Genomic DNA, 16,432 nt, shown 5'->3' with positions numbered 1-16,432 from the left:
ACAAACAGGAAAAAGAGGCTACAATTTGCACGAGCTCACCAAAATTGGACAGTTGAAGACTGGGAGAATGTTGCCTGGTCTGATGAGTCTCGATTTCTGTTGAGACATTCAGATGGTAGAGTCAGAATTTGGCGTAAACCGAATGAGAACATGGATCCATCATGCCTTGTTACCACTGTGCAGGCTGGTGGTGTAATGGTGTGGGGGATGTTTTCTTGGCACACATTTGGCCCCTTAGTGCCAATTGGGCATTGTTTAAATGCCACAGCCTACCTGAGCATTGTTTCTGACCATGTCCATCCCTTTATGACCACCATGTACCCATCCTCTGATGGCTACTTCCAGCAGGATAATGCACCATGTCACAAAGTTCGAATCATTTCAAATTGGTTTCTTGAACATGACAATGAGTTCACTGTACTGAAATGGCCCCCACAGTCACCAGATCTCAACCCAATAGAGCATCTTTGGGATGTGGTGGAACGGGAGCTTCGTACCCTGGATGTGCATCCCACAAATCTCCATCAACTGCAAGATGCTATCCTATCAATATGGGCCAACATTTCTAAAGAATGCTTTCAGCACCTTGTTGAATCAATGCCACATAGAATTAAGGCAGTTCTGAAGGCGAAAGGGGGTCAAACACAGTATTAGTATGGTGTTCCTAATAATCCTTTAGGTGAGTGTATTTTGGCCAGTAACTTGTGATTTTTTTAAATTACATTCTTTACTGAAGGATCTTACAAATGATGTATATATGGGGTACAGAGGAAGGGGTAGTCCTTTAAAATAATTCTAAATCATCACTGTTTTACAAATTGTAATGTCCATGCAACTTGCTTTTTTTTTGGTATGTATTACTATAATTTTTGACATCATCACACTTGCAACACAAAACAATTTGTCCAAGGGGGGTGAATACTTATTTAATGCACAACTATACAGACAGCCAATAATCAATACCTGGAACATTCAATAAGGTCAAATTATGGCAAACAGCATGACATTAAAAATATATTTTAGTTAGAGAAAATTAATTCATCATAAAATGCTATTGACTTCAGTCCAACTGCACATTTCCACTGCAGTACTGAAAGTATCAAATGCAACCACACCACAGTACAAAGTCAGTTCTACCTAAAAATAAGTCAGCTCATGTAAGAAAAACTGTTACATATTCAACGATTTAAACAGTCAGAGTTAGATAGCAAAAATAGAAAATTCCCAAGCATGTTCAGAAAACCATTGAACTCGGTCCACTCATAAGGTCTTCCCCACAGTATCACTGACAGTCAGACCAGAACATAGCGGACATCACCTGTGCTGTTCAGCATATAGCTACTTACTTTTCTGTGTAGGGACATCAACAGTGTTATGCAAAAACTCATAGAGCAACTTCCCATTGCCAGCATGTCCCAAAATCTGAGCTAGCCTCTCCTGGTTTAGTTTTGCTATGTCTGCCAGGCAATCCGCGTGTTTAATCAGAGCCCTGTAGTTCTTAGCATTGACACCTGGCATCCGAAGCAGGAAGTCATATGGCCCGGGGTTGTAGAGGTCAGCGGACTCTGCCACTGTGTCTGACTCGGCTGTGACGGCCTGGGCGACAGCGGCGTCTGGCTCTGCTCCGCCTTTCTTCAGCTCCTGGAACAGTTCTGCCGTGACGTGGGGGGAGGGACACCACAGAATCCTGAGGCGAGGGAAGTGCAGGGTGAGGAGGGTCAGCTTGGAGGTGACGTCATTGGCTGAGATCTCCCGGCGGAGGTCGCCGAGCGCCACCAGGGAGAAGGGCTTGGCGGGGTCGAACTCGATTAGCAGGACGGGCCTGCGGTAGTATCGGGTCATGGAGAGACACTGGGTGTAGAGCCGTCCGCTCTGCAGCGAGCCAATCAGGTCACTGACGCTCTTGCGCTCCACACAGGTGTCGGCCGTCAGAATGTAGTCGCCCACCTCCAGGGTCACGGGCTCGATGTCCAGGCCGCGCCGGTGGAGGAGAGAGGGGAGCTCGCTGCGGAACTCTCGCATGTCCACGATCACACGGGACGGCTCCTTGGGCTGCTCCTGGCCCCCTGATTGGAGGGAAACAACATTACATTGTCGTAGAAAGGAAACGCTGCGGTGCAGTCAATCATAGAAAACGTCATCCATCCCATCACTTGCCTGCCTTGCGGGTGTTGGTGGTAGCGTTAGCAGCCTCCTGATTCCTGCTGAGATCCTGGTTAGTGTCTTCTCTTCCCTCTCTTTCCTCAGGAACGACCATGGTGGCTTTTTCCCTGCACTCACACACACACACACACACACACACACCGTCAGTCAGCCCGACTTAACAACCAACACAAGATAATAGAAGGATGATATAACCCAGCTAACGTCTGACCTTATGAGGTGTTCGAAAGCCTGTTTCTCTTTAGCCAGACTCGTCAGGTATCTCTGCTCCTCTGTGGAGCTGCCATAAATCAGGAAGTACACCCTGAGAAAGGAAGAGAAATAAAGAAGAAATGCTTCAGACTGACTCTGTTGCTTTTGTTGAAGTGTATGCTTATGTTTAGATAACAAAAGAACATCTGTTTACCCATGCACAGGAAGTCACGATCATTCAAAGCACGACAGTAATTAGCCAATGGGCTTACAGTCCTTGGATGTGTATTCTGTTCGGGATGTCTATAAAGCTGAGGTACGACCGGAAGTTCTTGGAGATTGTTAGAGTTTGTAAGACATTGTGTATGAAGACCGGGTCTGTAACCTCATGAACAAGACACTTATATGCTGAAATAAATAATTGAATTACTCCCTCCCTTGGCGACCGGGTACGCAATCATTATTTCAACCACTATATGTTTGTGAACATTTTCTTGCCCCCTCTATCACAGAATAGGAAAAGTCAATAAATGTAATTCACTGAACTGGTATAAAATGAATAGGAGGATAATGTTTGTTTTGCATTACCCCGCTCTATTCTGTGTGACATAGATAGATGTTAAAATATGGATAAACGTGTAGACTGACCTCAGTGGTTTTCCCGGTCTGGTGGCTTTGTAAACCTCCAGTTGACGAACAAAGCTGAGTTCAGCATCATAAAGCACCACAAAGCTGGGCTCCACTTCGTGCAGTACCCGCGTCAGACTGTAAGGGTCAGTGAAACCCCTAAGAGGATGAATAACGGTCAATGGCTCCTTCAGAACACCGTAGTAGGCATCAGACGACAAGTCTAACTTCAGCTTCGCTTCGTCCTCCTCCTCCTCTTCTTCTCCCAACAGGCCTCCCTCCCCCCCACTGCTGCCCAGCTCTCCCCCTCGATCCTCCTCTCCGTTACCCACCATCTGGGTCAGGGTCAGAGAGGGCCTCTTCTTACTCTTTGAGTTCTGTTTGGCTTTCTTGCCCTTGGTTCCTTTCTCAGGCTGTTGTTTCCTGGACCCGCCCTGGATCTGATGTTTTTGTGCGTCTGGGTCGAATGAGGCATCTCTTTTGCCGATCGTGCGAGCATAGAGTCGGTTCAGTATGTAGTCTGAGCCACGATGAATGTACTCATGAAGTTGAGCACAGGTCCTGTCATCACTGGCACAGATCAACACACGGCCTGGCAGAACAGTACAGAATAACTGAACCCAGGACTGAACAGTTCACCAATGCAATTTGTGTTCATACGCAAAGAAAATCTGGCTTTGATGTCTATTAAATATTAATACTACAGCTTTAAGAATCAACTAATGGTACACACTGGAAACCACTACTGACTGACCTGGTTCCAGTTCAGAGCTCATGTTCTCCTTCTCTATCTCCTGCAGCACCTCTGTCAGTGCCTCCCACTTTGGGTTCTTCTCTAGCACCAGCACCCTCTTCATCCCTGGGAAAGACCCACAAAAGCTTCAGGTACATTGCTTCTGGTCTTCCTCAGAAAGAATATAAGTCATTGAGATATTGTTTGAAATTATGTTGCGGAGGGGGTTCGTTACCAGCAGTGCTTGGTTGTTTCTCAGTATCAGCTCCCACCTTCAGCTTCTTCTTGGACTGAGGAACATGGTACACACGGCTCCGGGCGTTAACAAACAATGAGGTGCTCGAGTCCAGGAACAACCACCCTTTTGAAATGGACTAGAGTTAAGAAACCTGTTCGGCCCAAATCAACACCTATGGCTGCCGATACAATGTTCGGGATGACAAACACTCACACTCACACATTAATATAATGTCTCTCCAAAGAAATGAAACAATGCTGTCCCTATCACCTCACTCTCCAAGGACAGTTCCTACACCTTCTTACCAGAGTTGCTCCCAAAGTTTTTTTGGCTGGAGTGTAGTGAATCAAGGAGGTTCAGGAAAGTGACACAGTCATACTGGGTAAGGTAGAGCAGCAGGGTTCGCAAAATCTTCAGGTCCTGGACCAGGGACTTGGTCTTGGCTCCCAGCTGGTGCCACAGGGGGTCCAGGTAGTGACGGATGGTCTGGAGGTCAAACAGGCACAACAAATAAGAATAAGACTGGAAGTCTGGAGGTGGTCAAAAGAATACAGTGGGTGCCTTAATTTAATTAGAAACATGTCATACTCCTTTTAAATTTGCAGTTAGCTACGAAGGTTTTGGGAATGCGTTTATCTAGAAGACTGTTTAAGGTCCCATCAAAGCCAAAGGCTATAGGTTTATATTTAGCTGCATTCTGTTTTAATATCTGTACTCCCTTTTGCGATTAGGTCAATGTTTTCCGCACGGTACATTTTATAGGGCACTACTATTAAACTGAATGACATTTCAGTTATTTTCTCCAGTGGCCATTGATGCTTATTTTCTATATGACCAGTCTCACCTTCTCAAAGGCATTCCCCAGGGTGTTCTCAAGGGAGAGGTCCTCTGCCTCCAGTGTGGGGTTATAACGTTTCAGCTCTTTCAGACATGCGTTCATGATATCCAGGATAGAACTCTGGATGGCCCTCATGGCCGGGGTCAGAGACACGTGCAGCTCCACCACCTCTGGCTTGTGTCTTTCCAACACAGAGTTCACCGACACCTGGAACCTGATAGGAGGAGGGGGGAGGGTAAGTGAGGAGGGAGGGGGAGCAAGATAAATAAATCCTCTGTCATGAATACACCTGGTTGTCCCACATTTAAAGATTCCCACCGGGGCCAGAGGAAGAGTTTCTTGACAAAGAGGTTCCTCATGACTCTCTCCACCTGACAAAAGCCAGAGGAGAAGGATGTGGCCTTGTCCGTGAAGGCCTTGATAAAACCAGTCTTATTCTTCTGTCTGAACAGCCTCAAGATGAAGGCCTCCTGGCAAGAGTCAATGATCTTATGGGCCCGGTACACCAGCAAACCTGGTGAGGAATAGGAAGAGTTTAGCTCAAAGGGAATACATTGGTGCTCATAAGTGTGCATACATGAGCAGATATTGTGACATTTTGGCATTGATTTTGAAAATATGAATGATCATGCCTTTTATTTAAGGATAGCGATGATATGAAGCCATTTATTATCACATAGTTGTTTGGCTTTTTAAACCATTATGATAACAGAAATCACCCAGATGGCCCTGATCAAAAGTTTACATACCCTTGAATGTTTGGCCTTATTACAGACACCTGTGGCTTTTTTAATTGCAATTAGTGTCTGTGTATAAATAGTTAATGAGTTTGTTAGCGTTCACGTGGATGCACTGAGAAGGGTAGATACTGAGCCAAAGGGAGTGGTAAAGAACTTCTGAAAGGACCTACGTAACAAGGTAATGGAACTTTATAAACATATCCTAAGCCTTGCAAATGCCAGTCAGTACTGTTCAATCACTTATTAAGAAGTGGAAAATTCAGGGATCTCTTGATACCAAGTTAGGTAGACCAAGAAAGAATTCAGCCAAAACTGCCAGAGGAATTGTTCCGGATACAAAGAAACCCACAGGTAACCTCAGGAAAAAGACAGGCTGCTCTGGAAAAGATGGTGTGGTTGTTTCAAGGAGCACAATAGGAGGATACTTGAACAAAAATAAGCTGCATGGTTGAGTTGCCAGAAAGAAGCCTTTACTGAGCCAAAGCCACAAAAAAGCCTGGTTACAATATACCTGACAAAACCACGCCTCACAGCTTCTGGCACACTGTTATTTGGAGTGACGAGACCAAAATAGAGCTTTATGGTCACAACCATAAGTGCTATGTTTGGAGAGGGGTCAGCAAGGCCTATAGTGAACAGAATACCATCACCACTGTGAAGCATGGTGGTAGCTCACTGTTTTCGGGGTGTGTGAGCTCTAAAGGCACAGGGAATCTTGTGAAAATTGATGGCAAGATGAATGCAGCACGTTATCAGAAAATACTGGCAGACAATTTGCATTCTTCTGCATGAAAGCTGTGCATGGGACGCTCTTGGACTTTTCAGCAGAACAAAGACCCTCCAGTGGCACAAGGCCAAGTTGACCCTCCAGTGGTTACAGCAGAAAAAGGTGAAGGTTCTGGAGTGGCCATCAGTCTCCTGACCTTAATATCATTGAGCCACCCTGGGAAGATCTTCAATGTGCGGTTCTTGCAAGACGACCAAAGACTCTGCATGACCTGGAGGCATTTTACCAAGACAAATGGGCAGCTAAACCACCTGCAATAATTTGGCGCCTCATAGACAACTATTACAAATGACTGCACACTGTCGTTGATGCTAAAAGGGGGCAAACACAGTATTAAGAACTAAGGGTATGCAGACTTTTTAACAGGGGTCAGTTCATCTTTTTCTTTGTTGCCATGTTTTGTTTTATGATTGTGCCATTCTGTTATGACCTACAGTTGAATGTGAAGAAATAAGACATGTGCTTTGCCTGCTCACTCATGTTTTCTTTACAAATGGTACATATTACGAATTCTCCAAGGGTATGCAAACCTTTGAGCACAACTGTATACACAATTCCTGTATAAACAATCCCTGTATAATACCAGTTCAGTCTAAATTACACACACTTTATTTTTATTTTCCAGAACTAACCAGAGATGAGATGTGCTGGTATTCTGTCGGTGAGGAAGTCCACCACTAGGATACGGCTGGTGACAAACAAAACTCCTCCCTGTGTGTACACTGTGTAGCGATCTGTGTTCTGGACATCACTGGTTACTGTCTTTGGCAGGTGGCTCACTCCCTCAGCCCTCAGTTGCTCTGTAAAGTACTCCTAGATGAGAGGAAACCGGAACAAACATAGGAACATTGGCTATTGGCTACTGTTACATATTTTCAATAAAAGACATTCATTCAAAATGCACCTACAGTTTTATTAATGCAAGCTTAGAAAACCAAAAGGCTGACTGAAGCCCCCTTGATTCAAGCTTGAAAGCAAAGCGGATGAAACTGCTTATGATTTTGTAATGTTGTCCTCATATGAACAGATTTTGAGTTTCCCAAAAAAACTCATGTAAAATGTAGCTACGTGGAGTTGGTCTCTTTTGTAAACTGACAGTCCTTTAAAAAAATAAAAATGGTTTCATTTAATGCCAAAAGCATTCAGGACCCTGTAGAAGTAAAGAATTAACTGAACTTTAGCTGCATTTATGGTGCCCATTAAAAAAGGTCTATGAGCCGAAGGACCAAGTGTCAATCTTGCTAAGAATCAACATTCTGGCCAAGAGGTCGAGGTCAACATAATCATTATTTTCAGGTCAGTAAAAATAAAAATGATGAATCGTTAAGGAACCGGACATCATAATTCCCTCACCTGCTCCGGGGTGGTTGTATTAAGCAGCAGCACCAGGCTCCCCTCCTCGGAGTATACCCGCATGAACTGTAGCAGGATGCGGTCAATCCCCATTCCCTCCGCCGTCACCAGCAGCCCGTCAGTGCCGAATAAACTCAGGAACATCTCTGTCTCAAACTCAAGTAAAGGACCCGCCATCACCCTTTCTAGATACTACACAGTCGACAAGCGAATAACGTTAAGACAGTAACAGCGTCGATATGGCTTCAGTAAATGCGCGCAACTACAACTACTAGCCTGCTGGCTAATAATACTAACAACGACATGGTATTTCACACATAAAAAGAGTCGATTAAAAAAATTGCACTTCCATATAATTGCTTAGATGATAATAGAAATACTCAGGATGTACTTCTGGATTGTCACATAAACCCCACCAATGTTTTGAAAGTCCATATCCGGTCACGTGACTATCACGTGTTAAGGCATAGGATTCATAGTGCCACCGGTCGAAGACAGCGTGGTAAATGCAATAACGTCATACTGCACTGTAAGCAAGCAAGCTTATTTGTATAGCACATTCCAACAAGGCAATTCAAAGTGCTTTACATAAAACATAAAAACAACATAGGGAAATATTAAAAATACATTTGAATAAAATTCAGTTTAGGTACCTTTTAAACCTAAACTATATCATCCTGTTTTTGTCAGCAAGGTAGTATTAGGCAACCAGGTCGTTGACCTGCCATCCAGAATTTTGAGTCGGCTACAAGCTACATGCCTGCCAGAATTACATATTTGTCAAACACATCACAAAAACACAAACTGCACCTCAGCCTCTTGCAAACCTGGCTCACTCTGTCAAATAGAAATGTTGACCAGTGTGGCTTGTCTTTTAAAAGCTTTGATGCATTTTTTTTCAACCGAACAATCAGTTTTTCACCATCGAATACAGGTAAAGAGCTGTGAAGCACTTACAATGAACATAAAAGGGGGAATTATTTTCTCCTTTAACAGGGATCTAAACGTGAAGTGGTCCTTGAGGGAGGCTCTCCCTGGGAGAACAGCCAACTAAAAACCTGACAATGAATTAGTGATGTTGAACATGGGTTTTCATGGACAGAGCATTCTTTTATTGTCCATTGTGCAATTCATATTTTTTTTTTCAGTTAACTTGTTAGGTGTTCAAATATTTCAAATTCACACCTCCCATGTACATAAAATAGGCTAGAAGTTGCACGGGATCAGTCAAAGAGCAGCCCACATTTCTGCCAAACAGCCTGGGGAAGAGGTTTGCCACAGTGCAGAAACCTATGTTATAACCCATAAGAAATTATATTAAAAAGAAATCCCCACATTTTTTTCATGCATTTTTAAATATATTTTCATGTGTGAGATACATTTATAAATGTATTTGTAAGAAATGTATTTGTTTAAAAATACGTTATTTGAACATTTCTTTTACTTCTTATGAACCTGAGTTGGTTTGAATGTGAACTGTTGTTGCTGCAATTCTCCTAGCTTCCGTATGGAGAATAAAGCACACACATTTCTCTTTTAACCATGGTGCTGGATTACCTCAATGAAACAAAGGCTTAAATATTTCAAAAGATTAACGTCTGTGTCCCAGTCAAGCATAGCCCACAAATAGGGTAATGCTTAGAGTGTATGCTAGAGGACTTAAATGTAAATTATTCTGCAGGGTAAATATAGCTGCACAATAAAAGTATGTTACACTGGTGTGGTGGTTGGCCAGGGCTCCATCTCTATCATGACAAAACTGAACTTGAGTCAACGTAGAGTTAATTAATTTCTTAATTAATCGATACATTAATTTATTTTCAGTTGTTATCCTTAAATCTAAAATAAACATTGCTTCCTTACACCATTATCAGTGTGCATTTCAATCTATACATTCACAGTGTACTGTAAGCATTCTGTATAGCATGTATAGAAAGCTAAGTAGTAACAAAAGTGGTGCACGGTTCCAGAACGGCCTTAAGAGAGCACTAGAGCACTGTCACTGTTGCTCAGCCTCCATAGTTCTCTAAGCTCTGTTTTACAGTGTGCTGTAGCGCTCATCTGATATTCACAGTTTGACAATTTTTTTTCTTTTCTGAGGATGTGTTCAAGTGTGTCTTGTCAAACATGATGGGAACGTGATGAGAGGAAAATGTGATTAGGATTGAAGAGATGGAAAGACTAGGGAAAATTAGGCAGCTGATCACATCTTAATTACATTTCCCTTCCTGCTACATGAAGTGGGATCAAATGATCCATAAATGTGTTTCTTACGATGGTATTGGTGCCCGGGTCCCACAGGCATACATTGAAGGCCAGTGCCAAGTCTAAAATGCATCACATTTTCCACTTATCTACCATTTGTCAGCTCCTACTGTGCAGTTTCCTTACATTACTGATTGTGTGCCAGTGTAAATTAGATGGGAACAGCATTAAAAGTAAGGCAGGCTTGAGGGGGAAATAAGAGAAGCTATTTAATGCAGACTGGAGAGAGACAGGGAGAAAGTCAACAGGAGAAATCAGCAGGAACAGAAGCACTTCACCTAACCCTCCAAACCTAAGAAGGAAGGACGCACCAAAGGCTGTTAAACTGTAATACGGTAGCATTTTGGACAAACCCAAGTCTGTGGGACTGCTACTGTAATCCAGATGTGGTTAGTTATTTTTGGCATTCATCCACATACAAATATGACTAATGCACTTGGAGTCTTTAGGTTCCTAAATGTATAGTGTCTTTGCATAAATAGATAATCGGATGTTGTTGGTATGACAGCAACAGAGAGGGAGAGATGAGTGGGTCTAAAATGGCAGAGCACTGTTAGATGAAGAAACAAAATACAGTATACTAGGCTAATTATAGTAGATGTTTTATGTAGAGAGCAGGGAGAGAAAGCTATACAAAAAAATAGGACAGAGGAATTTTCCAAGCAGCCCACTTTTTCAGGGCACAGGGACATACAAGTTTCTGGCATGGTGCCTGTACCTTTCTGGTCCAATCATGGTAGCCTACAAACTAAAAACTAGTTCCTCTAATTAATTCGTTGAGCTTATTGCTTTCTCTGTACACTAAAATATAAATGAGCAGACAAGCATATTGGCAGAGAGTTTCTGTATTCTGCTCAAACAAGACAAGGCAGCCGGAGAGTAGCTGCTGAGAAGCAACCATACACTCAGTTAATTGCTTTGTTTACGTAACCAGGAGCTGATTACCAAAAAATGACGCCCTACTTTATAAGAGGCTACCATTTGCATATTTGCCTTTGACAAAATAAAATGAAACATTTAAAAAAAAGAAGCCTACTCATGGTCAAGACAAATGCACAAAAACCAGAGACAAAAAAAGGGAAGAGTAAATTCCATTAAATCAAATGTATGGCTTTTATAAGATGCATGAGCAAGCTTCTCTGGCTGTCACATCCAGTTTAGCAAATCAGTGTGACAGTGAATGGCAATAAAAGGAGAATGAAATATGGTGTTGGAGGCAAAGAATAGGGGAGAGAAAGTAAAATGGGTAGAAATAAGAAACGGTATATACAAATTGTGAGTGTTGAAATACTGCAGTGACGGAACTCATCAGAATGTACACTGGATGAATAACAAGTTTTGCCAGCCAAATTCAGAGAGATGGACATACCGACAGATAGGCAGATTGGCAGTGACACACTCATGCACATTAAGACAAAGCTAGCAAGACAGAGAGATGGACAGAAATATACACAAACACAGCTGGAGAATAAGATATGAGGAGACCGACAGGCAGAGATGGAGAGTCAGAAATGAGGAGACAGGCGGACAGAGCTGGAGAGTAAGAGATGAGGAGACAAACAGACAGAGCTGAAGAGTAAGAGATGAGGAGACAGACAGACCGACAGACAGAGCTGGAGAGTAAGAGATAAGGAAACAGACAGACTGACAGACAGAGCTGGAGAGTAAGAGATGAGGAAACAGACAGACAGAGCTGGAGAGCCAGAGAGATTGTGAGAGAAACAAACAGACAAATACAGAGACAGATCAGGGAGGTTTGGATGGTGTCATCAGGGTTGGGTGGCAGGGGAGCTACTTTGCCCACTACAGTTGGCGTCATTAAAATGGAGGAGAGTGTGTGTGGAGGGGTGAGGCAAAACACTCAGGGAGATTATCAGGGAAAATTTGCATACTTCCATAGTCACTCTGCTCTCACGACAAACCCACCAGCTCTGGGCAAATGTTGAATGTGATACTTAAAGGGATAGCTCGTCTAAAAATCATATTTATTCAAAAATTAACTTACCAGAAGTTAGTCCGGAATGGACATAGAGTATTTTTTTTCCAATCATCCATTATTCAGCTCTGTCCCCGGCTGTAATAAGCATTCTTAGCAGAGTCCAAATTCATGAATGGAAACGGTTTGTCTCACTAAACCAAAGCTGCATTGCAAGTGGAAAACTACTCCAAGCTACGACTAGTGGTGTTGTATAACTCAAATAATATGACAACGTTGTATTCCTCATATCACCAAGTATCACATATATTTGTCATTTAAAATAAACAGGTTCTTCCTGTGTTTACCGGTTTTGTTCACAAATGCATTCTTCCAGGAAGAGGAGGTGTATACATCACAATTAACAAAAGGTAGTATTCTCTAGCTAGGAAGCAAGTTACCTATTTTGTCGTTTATAAAATAGGTAACTTGATAGATAGAACCTTACTTGTTTGAACCAGAATACACAGAGGATTAGTTGACTGAACTAGAAGCTAGAATGATGATGATGGTGAACCAGTTAATCCCCAAACCTTGCCCAGATTGACCAGAGGATGGTGTAGTTGTGGATCATGCAATCTAATGCCAACCGAAACGGAATGCTTTTGTTGCAACTAATGGGAACTATTGATTCCAATGCTGGAGACCATGAATGACCCATGCCAGTCCCTGAAGCTGAACTCGTTTCAAGATGTGTGGTTGATCATCCGGATTTCGCCCCCTCATATCTCCTGAGGTGTTTAAGTCTTTTTTTAACATTCCAAAAATTAACTGTAAAAGGCATTCCAGGCCAGAGGGGACCCACTGGTCAGCTCTCAAAATAGTAAGTAGCTACCTAACATTAGCTACCTAACATTATCTGATGAATGTATTTTGGCCAATTATGTTTCTAAATTTCATAATGTGATTGGACTGTACATCCAAAATGCACTGTTTAGGGCTGTTGTGCATCAGACTAAAGATAATGCTTTTGCATCATCTATATGAGCAACATGTAAAAAGTGTGTATCTGAACTGAGCTAATCTGATAAATCTCTTGAATGTAAACCTACCTTCTGGTCCATTGTTTTTGGTGCAAAAACGTTGACTGTGAGTCTTTAGATCAAGCTTAACTTTTCTATACAATTGATATCAACAAAGTTAATCAGATAATGTTAGACAATAAATGTATATGATTTCATTTATTTAACCAGTTAACTAGCTTTTACAAGAGTCAATATACCTGTATATCTAACTAAATCGTATGCCAATGATCGAATTAAGTGTAACCTGTCTGGATTAAGACATGGAAACAAGTGAAACACCAAGTCACCTCTTCCAGGTCCCTTGTATCCTTTCTTTGCAGAAGAAACACGATTGTGGCATTTTCCACAAAGAAATAGAACTCCACCTACGATATTCACAATAATGGGCCAGCTTGAGAAACTCTCACCTCCAGTAGCTTCTGGGGGTTAAAGTTCACTTCCACACCGATGATGTCATCGCCGAAGCAGTGTGAATGGCTATAGGAAATAGTTCGCTAGTGCTGGTTTGGAAAAAATGACTATGTCCATTCCGGACTAACTTTTGGTAAGTGAATATTTTGATAAATATGATTTTTAGACAAACTCTCTCTTTAAGTTTAAATTTGGGTGCCTACGAAGCCTTTCTTTGCACCCGTAGAAAAATAAACCAAAATCATCACCATTTGAAAACAAATAACTGACTCTTAAATAGTTATAGTCCCCAAAATCTCAGTTGTCTTGAGAATGTCCTGAACCTCCCTGACCAGGTGTCAATGGGGACACTTGAATTTTTGGATCCCGTATTGCTCGACACTAAATTTGAGTTCTAAACCGCTATAGACCCGATTCCAACAAAATTACTTAAGGAGCTATTTCCTGTGCTAGGTCAGCCAATGTTGAACATAATAAATTGCTCCCTTTCCTCCGGATGTGTACCAAACTCACAAAAAATTGCGGAAATTAAGCCTGTTAATTAAAAAAAAATATCTGGATACATATTTTTTTTTTTTTTTTTTTTTTTTTTAAAATAATAATTAATTAAAAAAAAAATATCTGGATCCACTCCCGTGGGCTCACCACCCACAGGAGGGACCATAAGGGGCCGGTGCAAAGAGGATCGGGCGGCAGTCGAAGGCAGGGGCCTAGACAACCCGATCTCTGGACACGGAAACTGGCTCTAGGGACGTGGAATGTCACCTCGCTGGCGGGGAAGGAGCCTGAGTTAGTGCGTGAGGTTGAGAGGTTCCGATTAGAGGTAGTCGGGATCACCTCTACGCACGGCTTGGGCTCTGGAACCACACTCCTTGAGAGAGGATGGACTCTTCACCACTCTGGAGTTGCCCATGGTGAGAGGCGGCGGGCTGGTGTGGGTTTGCTCATAGCTCCCCAGCTCTGCCGCCATGTGTTGGAGTTTACCCCGGTGAACGAGAGGGTCGTTTCCCTGCGCCTACGGGTCGGGGATAGGTCTCTCACTGTTGTTTGTGCCTACGGGCCTAACGGCAGTGCAGAGTACCCGACCTTCTTGGAGTCTCTGGGAGGGGTGCTGGAAAGTGCTCCGACTGGGGACTCTATTGTTCTACTGGGGGACTTCAACGCCCACGTGGGCAACGACAGTGACACCTGGAGGGGCGTGATTGGGAGGAACGGCCCCCCTGATCTGAACCCGAGTGGTGTTCAGTTATTGGACTTCTGTGCTAGTCACAGTTTGTCCATAACGAACACCATGTTCAAACATAAGGGTGTCCATCAGTGCACGTGGCACCAGGACACCCTAGGCCGCAGGTCGATGATCGACTTCGTTGTCGTCTCATCTGACCTGCGGCCGTATGTCTTGGACACTCGGGTGAAGAGAGGGGCGGAGCTGTCAACTGATCACCACCTGGTGGTGAGTTGGATCCGATGGCGGGGGAGGAAGCTGGACAGACTCGGCAGGCCCAAGCGTACTGTAAGGGTCTGCTGGGAACGTCTGGCCGAGTCTCCTGTCAGAGAGATCTTTAACTCCCACCTCCGGCAGAGCTTCGACTGGATCCCGAGGGAGGTTGGAGATATTGAGTCCGAGTGGACCATGTTCTCCACCGCCATTGTCGAAGCGGCCGCTCGGAGCTGTGGCCGTAAGGTCTCCGGTGCCTGTCGAGGCGGCAATCCCCGAACCCGGTGGTGGACACCGGTAGTAAGGGATGCCGTCAAGCTGAAGAAGGAGTCCTATCAGGCCTGGTTGGCTTGTGGGACTCCTGAGGCAGCTGACGGGTACCGACAGGCCAAGCGGGCTGCAGCCCGGGTGGTTGTGGAGGCAAAAACTCGGGCCTGGGAGGAGTTCGGTGAGGCCATGGAGAAGGACTTTCGGCTGGCCTCGAAGAGATTCTGGCAAACCATCCGGCGCCTCAGGAGAGGGAAACAGTGCCCTACCAACGCTGTTTACAGTAGAGGTGGGCAGCTGTTGACCTCAACTGAGGATGTCGTCAGGCGGTGGAAGGAGTACTTTGAGGATCTCCTCAATCCCGCTGACATGTCTTCCATTGAGGAAGCAGAGGATGAGGGCTCAGAGGTGAACTCGTCCATCACCCGGGCTGAAGTCACAGAGGTGGTCAAGAAACTCCTCGGTGGCAAGGCACCGGGGGTGGATGATATCCGCCCTGAGTACCTCAAGTCTCTGGATGTTGTGGGGCTGTCTTGGTTGACACGCCTGTGCAACATCGCGTGGCGGTCGGGGACAGTGCCTCTGGGATGGCAGACCGGGGTGGTGGTCCCTCTTTTTAAGAAGGGGGACCGGAGGGTGTGTTCCAACTACAGGGGGATCACACTTCTCAGCCTGCCCGGGAAAGTCTATGCCAGGGTTCTGGAGAGGAGAATACGGCCGATAGTAGAACCTCGGATTCAGGAGGAACAGTGTGGTTTTCGTCCGGGCCGTGGAACACTGGACCAGCTCTATACCCTCTACGGGGTGTTGGAGGGTTCATGGGAGTTTGCCCAACCAATCCACATGTGTTTTGTGGATTTGGAGAAGGCATTCGACTGTGTCCCTCGCGGCATCTTGTGGAGGGTGCTTGGGGAATATGGGGTCCTGGGTCCTTTGCTAAGGGCTGTCAGGTCCCTATACAACCGAAGCAGGAGCTTGGTCCGCATTGCCGGCAGTAAGTCAGACTTGTTCCCAGTGCATGTTGGACTCCGGCAGGGCTGCCCTTTGTCACCGGTTCTGTTTGTAATTTTTATGGACAGAATTTCTAGGCGCAGCCAGGGGCCGGAGGGTGTCAGGTTTGGGGACCACACAATTTCGTCTCTGCTCTTTGCAGATGATGTTGTCGTGTTGGCCCCTTCTAACCAGGACCTTCAGCATGCACTGGGACGGTTTGCAGCCGAGTGTGAAGCGGTGGGGATGAAAATCAGTACCTCCAAATCCGAGGCCATGGTCCTCAGTCGGAAAAGGGTGGCTTGCCCACTTCAGGTTGGTGGAGAGTGCCTGCCTCAAGTGGAGGAGTTTAAGTATCTAGGGGTCTTGTTCACGAGTGAGGGAAGGATG

At 44.4% G+C, this 16,432-nt stretch overlaps 1 protein-coding gene across 3 annotated transcripts; it reads right to left on the bottom strand.

Annotated features, from left to right (window-relative positions):
* Positions 1-914: 914 nt before the first annotated feature.
* ercc4 (excision repair cross-complementation group 4) lies at positions 915-13,355 on the bottom strand. Of its 3 annotated transcripts, none has more exons than XM_010905294.3 (12): positions 13,181-13,355; positions 7,672-7,827; positions 6,951-7,131; positions 5,110-5,305; positions 4,798-5,005; positions 4,259-4,439; positions 3,951-4,076; positions 3,737-3,841; positions 3,004-3,574; positions 2,375-2,467; positions 2,158-2,270; positions 915-2,066 (listed from the first exon to the last, which is right to left on the bottom strand). In XM_010905294.3, the coding sequence occupies exons 2-12, from the start codon at positions 7,813-7,815 to the stop codon at positions 1,339-1,341; spliced, it is 2,646 nt and encodes an 881-aa protein (XP_010903596.1). In that variant the 5' UTR covers positions 7,816-7,827; positions 13,181-13,355; the 3' UTR covers positions 915-1,338. The 3 variants fall into 3 exon arrangements, with proteins under 3 accessions (XP_010903596.1, XP_010903603.1, XP_010903577.1); XM_010905301.3 differs by having other exon boundaries at positions 13,224-13,355; XM_010905275.3 differs by lacking the exon at positions 13,181-13,355 and having other exon boundaries at positions 7,672-8,068.
* Positions 13,356-16,432: the final 3,077 nt, after the last annotated feature.

The sequence above is a fragment of the Esox lucius genome, chromosome 5 (genome assembly GCF_011004845.1).
Source record: "Esox lucius isolate fEsoLuc1 chromosome 5, fEsoLuc1.pri, whole genome shotgun sequence".
Classification (NCBI taxonomy): Eukaryota; Metazoa; Chordata; class Actinopteri; order Esociformes; family Esocidae; genus Esox; species Esox lucius.
This window is presented reverse-complemented; position numbering and strand designations above follow the sequence as displayed.

Bases quoted from the DNA above. Each gene is read 5' to 3' on its own strand.
- ercc4 (XM_010905275.3), bottom strand. From the start codon at position 7,848: ATGGCGGGTCCTTTACTTGAGTTTGAGACAGAGATGTTCCTGAGTTTA. The intron at 3,842-3,950 runs GTAACGAACCCC...GGTCTTTCCCAG, and splicing joins GAAACAACCAAGCACTGCTG to GGATGAAGAGGGTGCTGGTG. The intron at 2,271-2,374 runs GTCAGACGTTAG...GTGTGAGTGCAG, and splicing joins GCTTTCGAACACCTCATAAG to GGAAAAAGCCACCATGGTCG.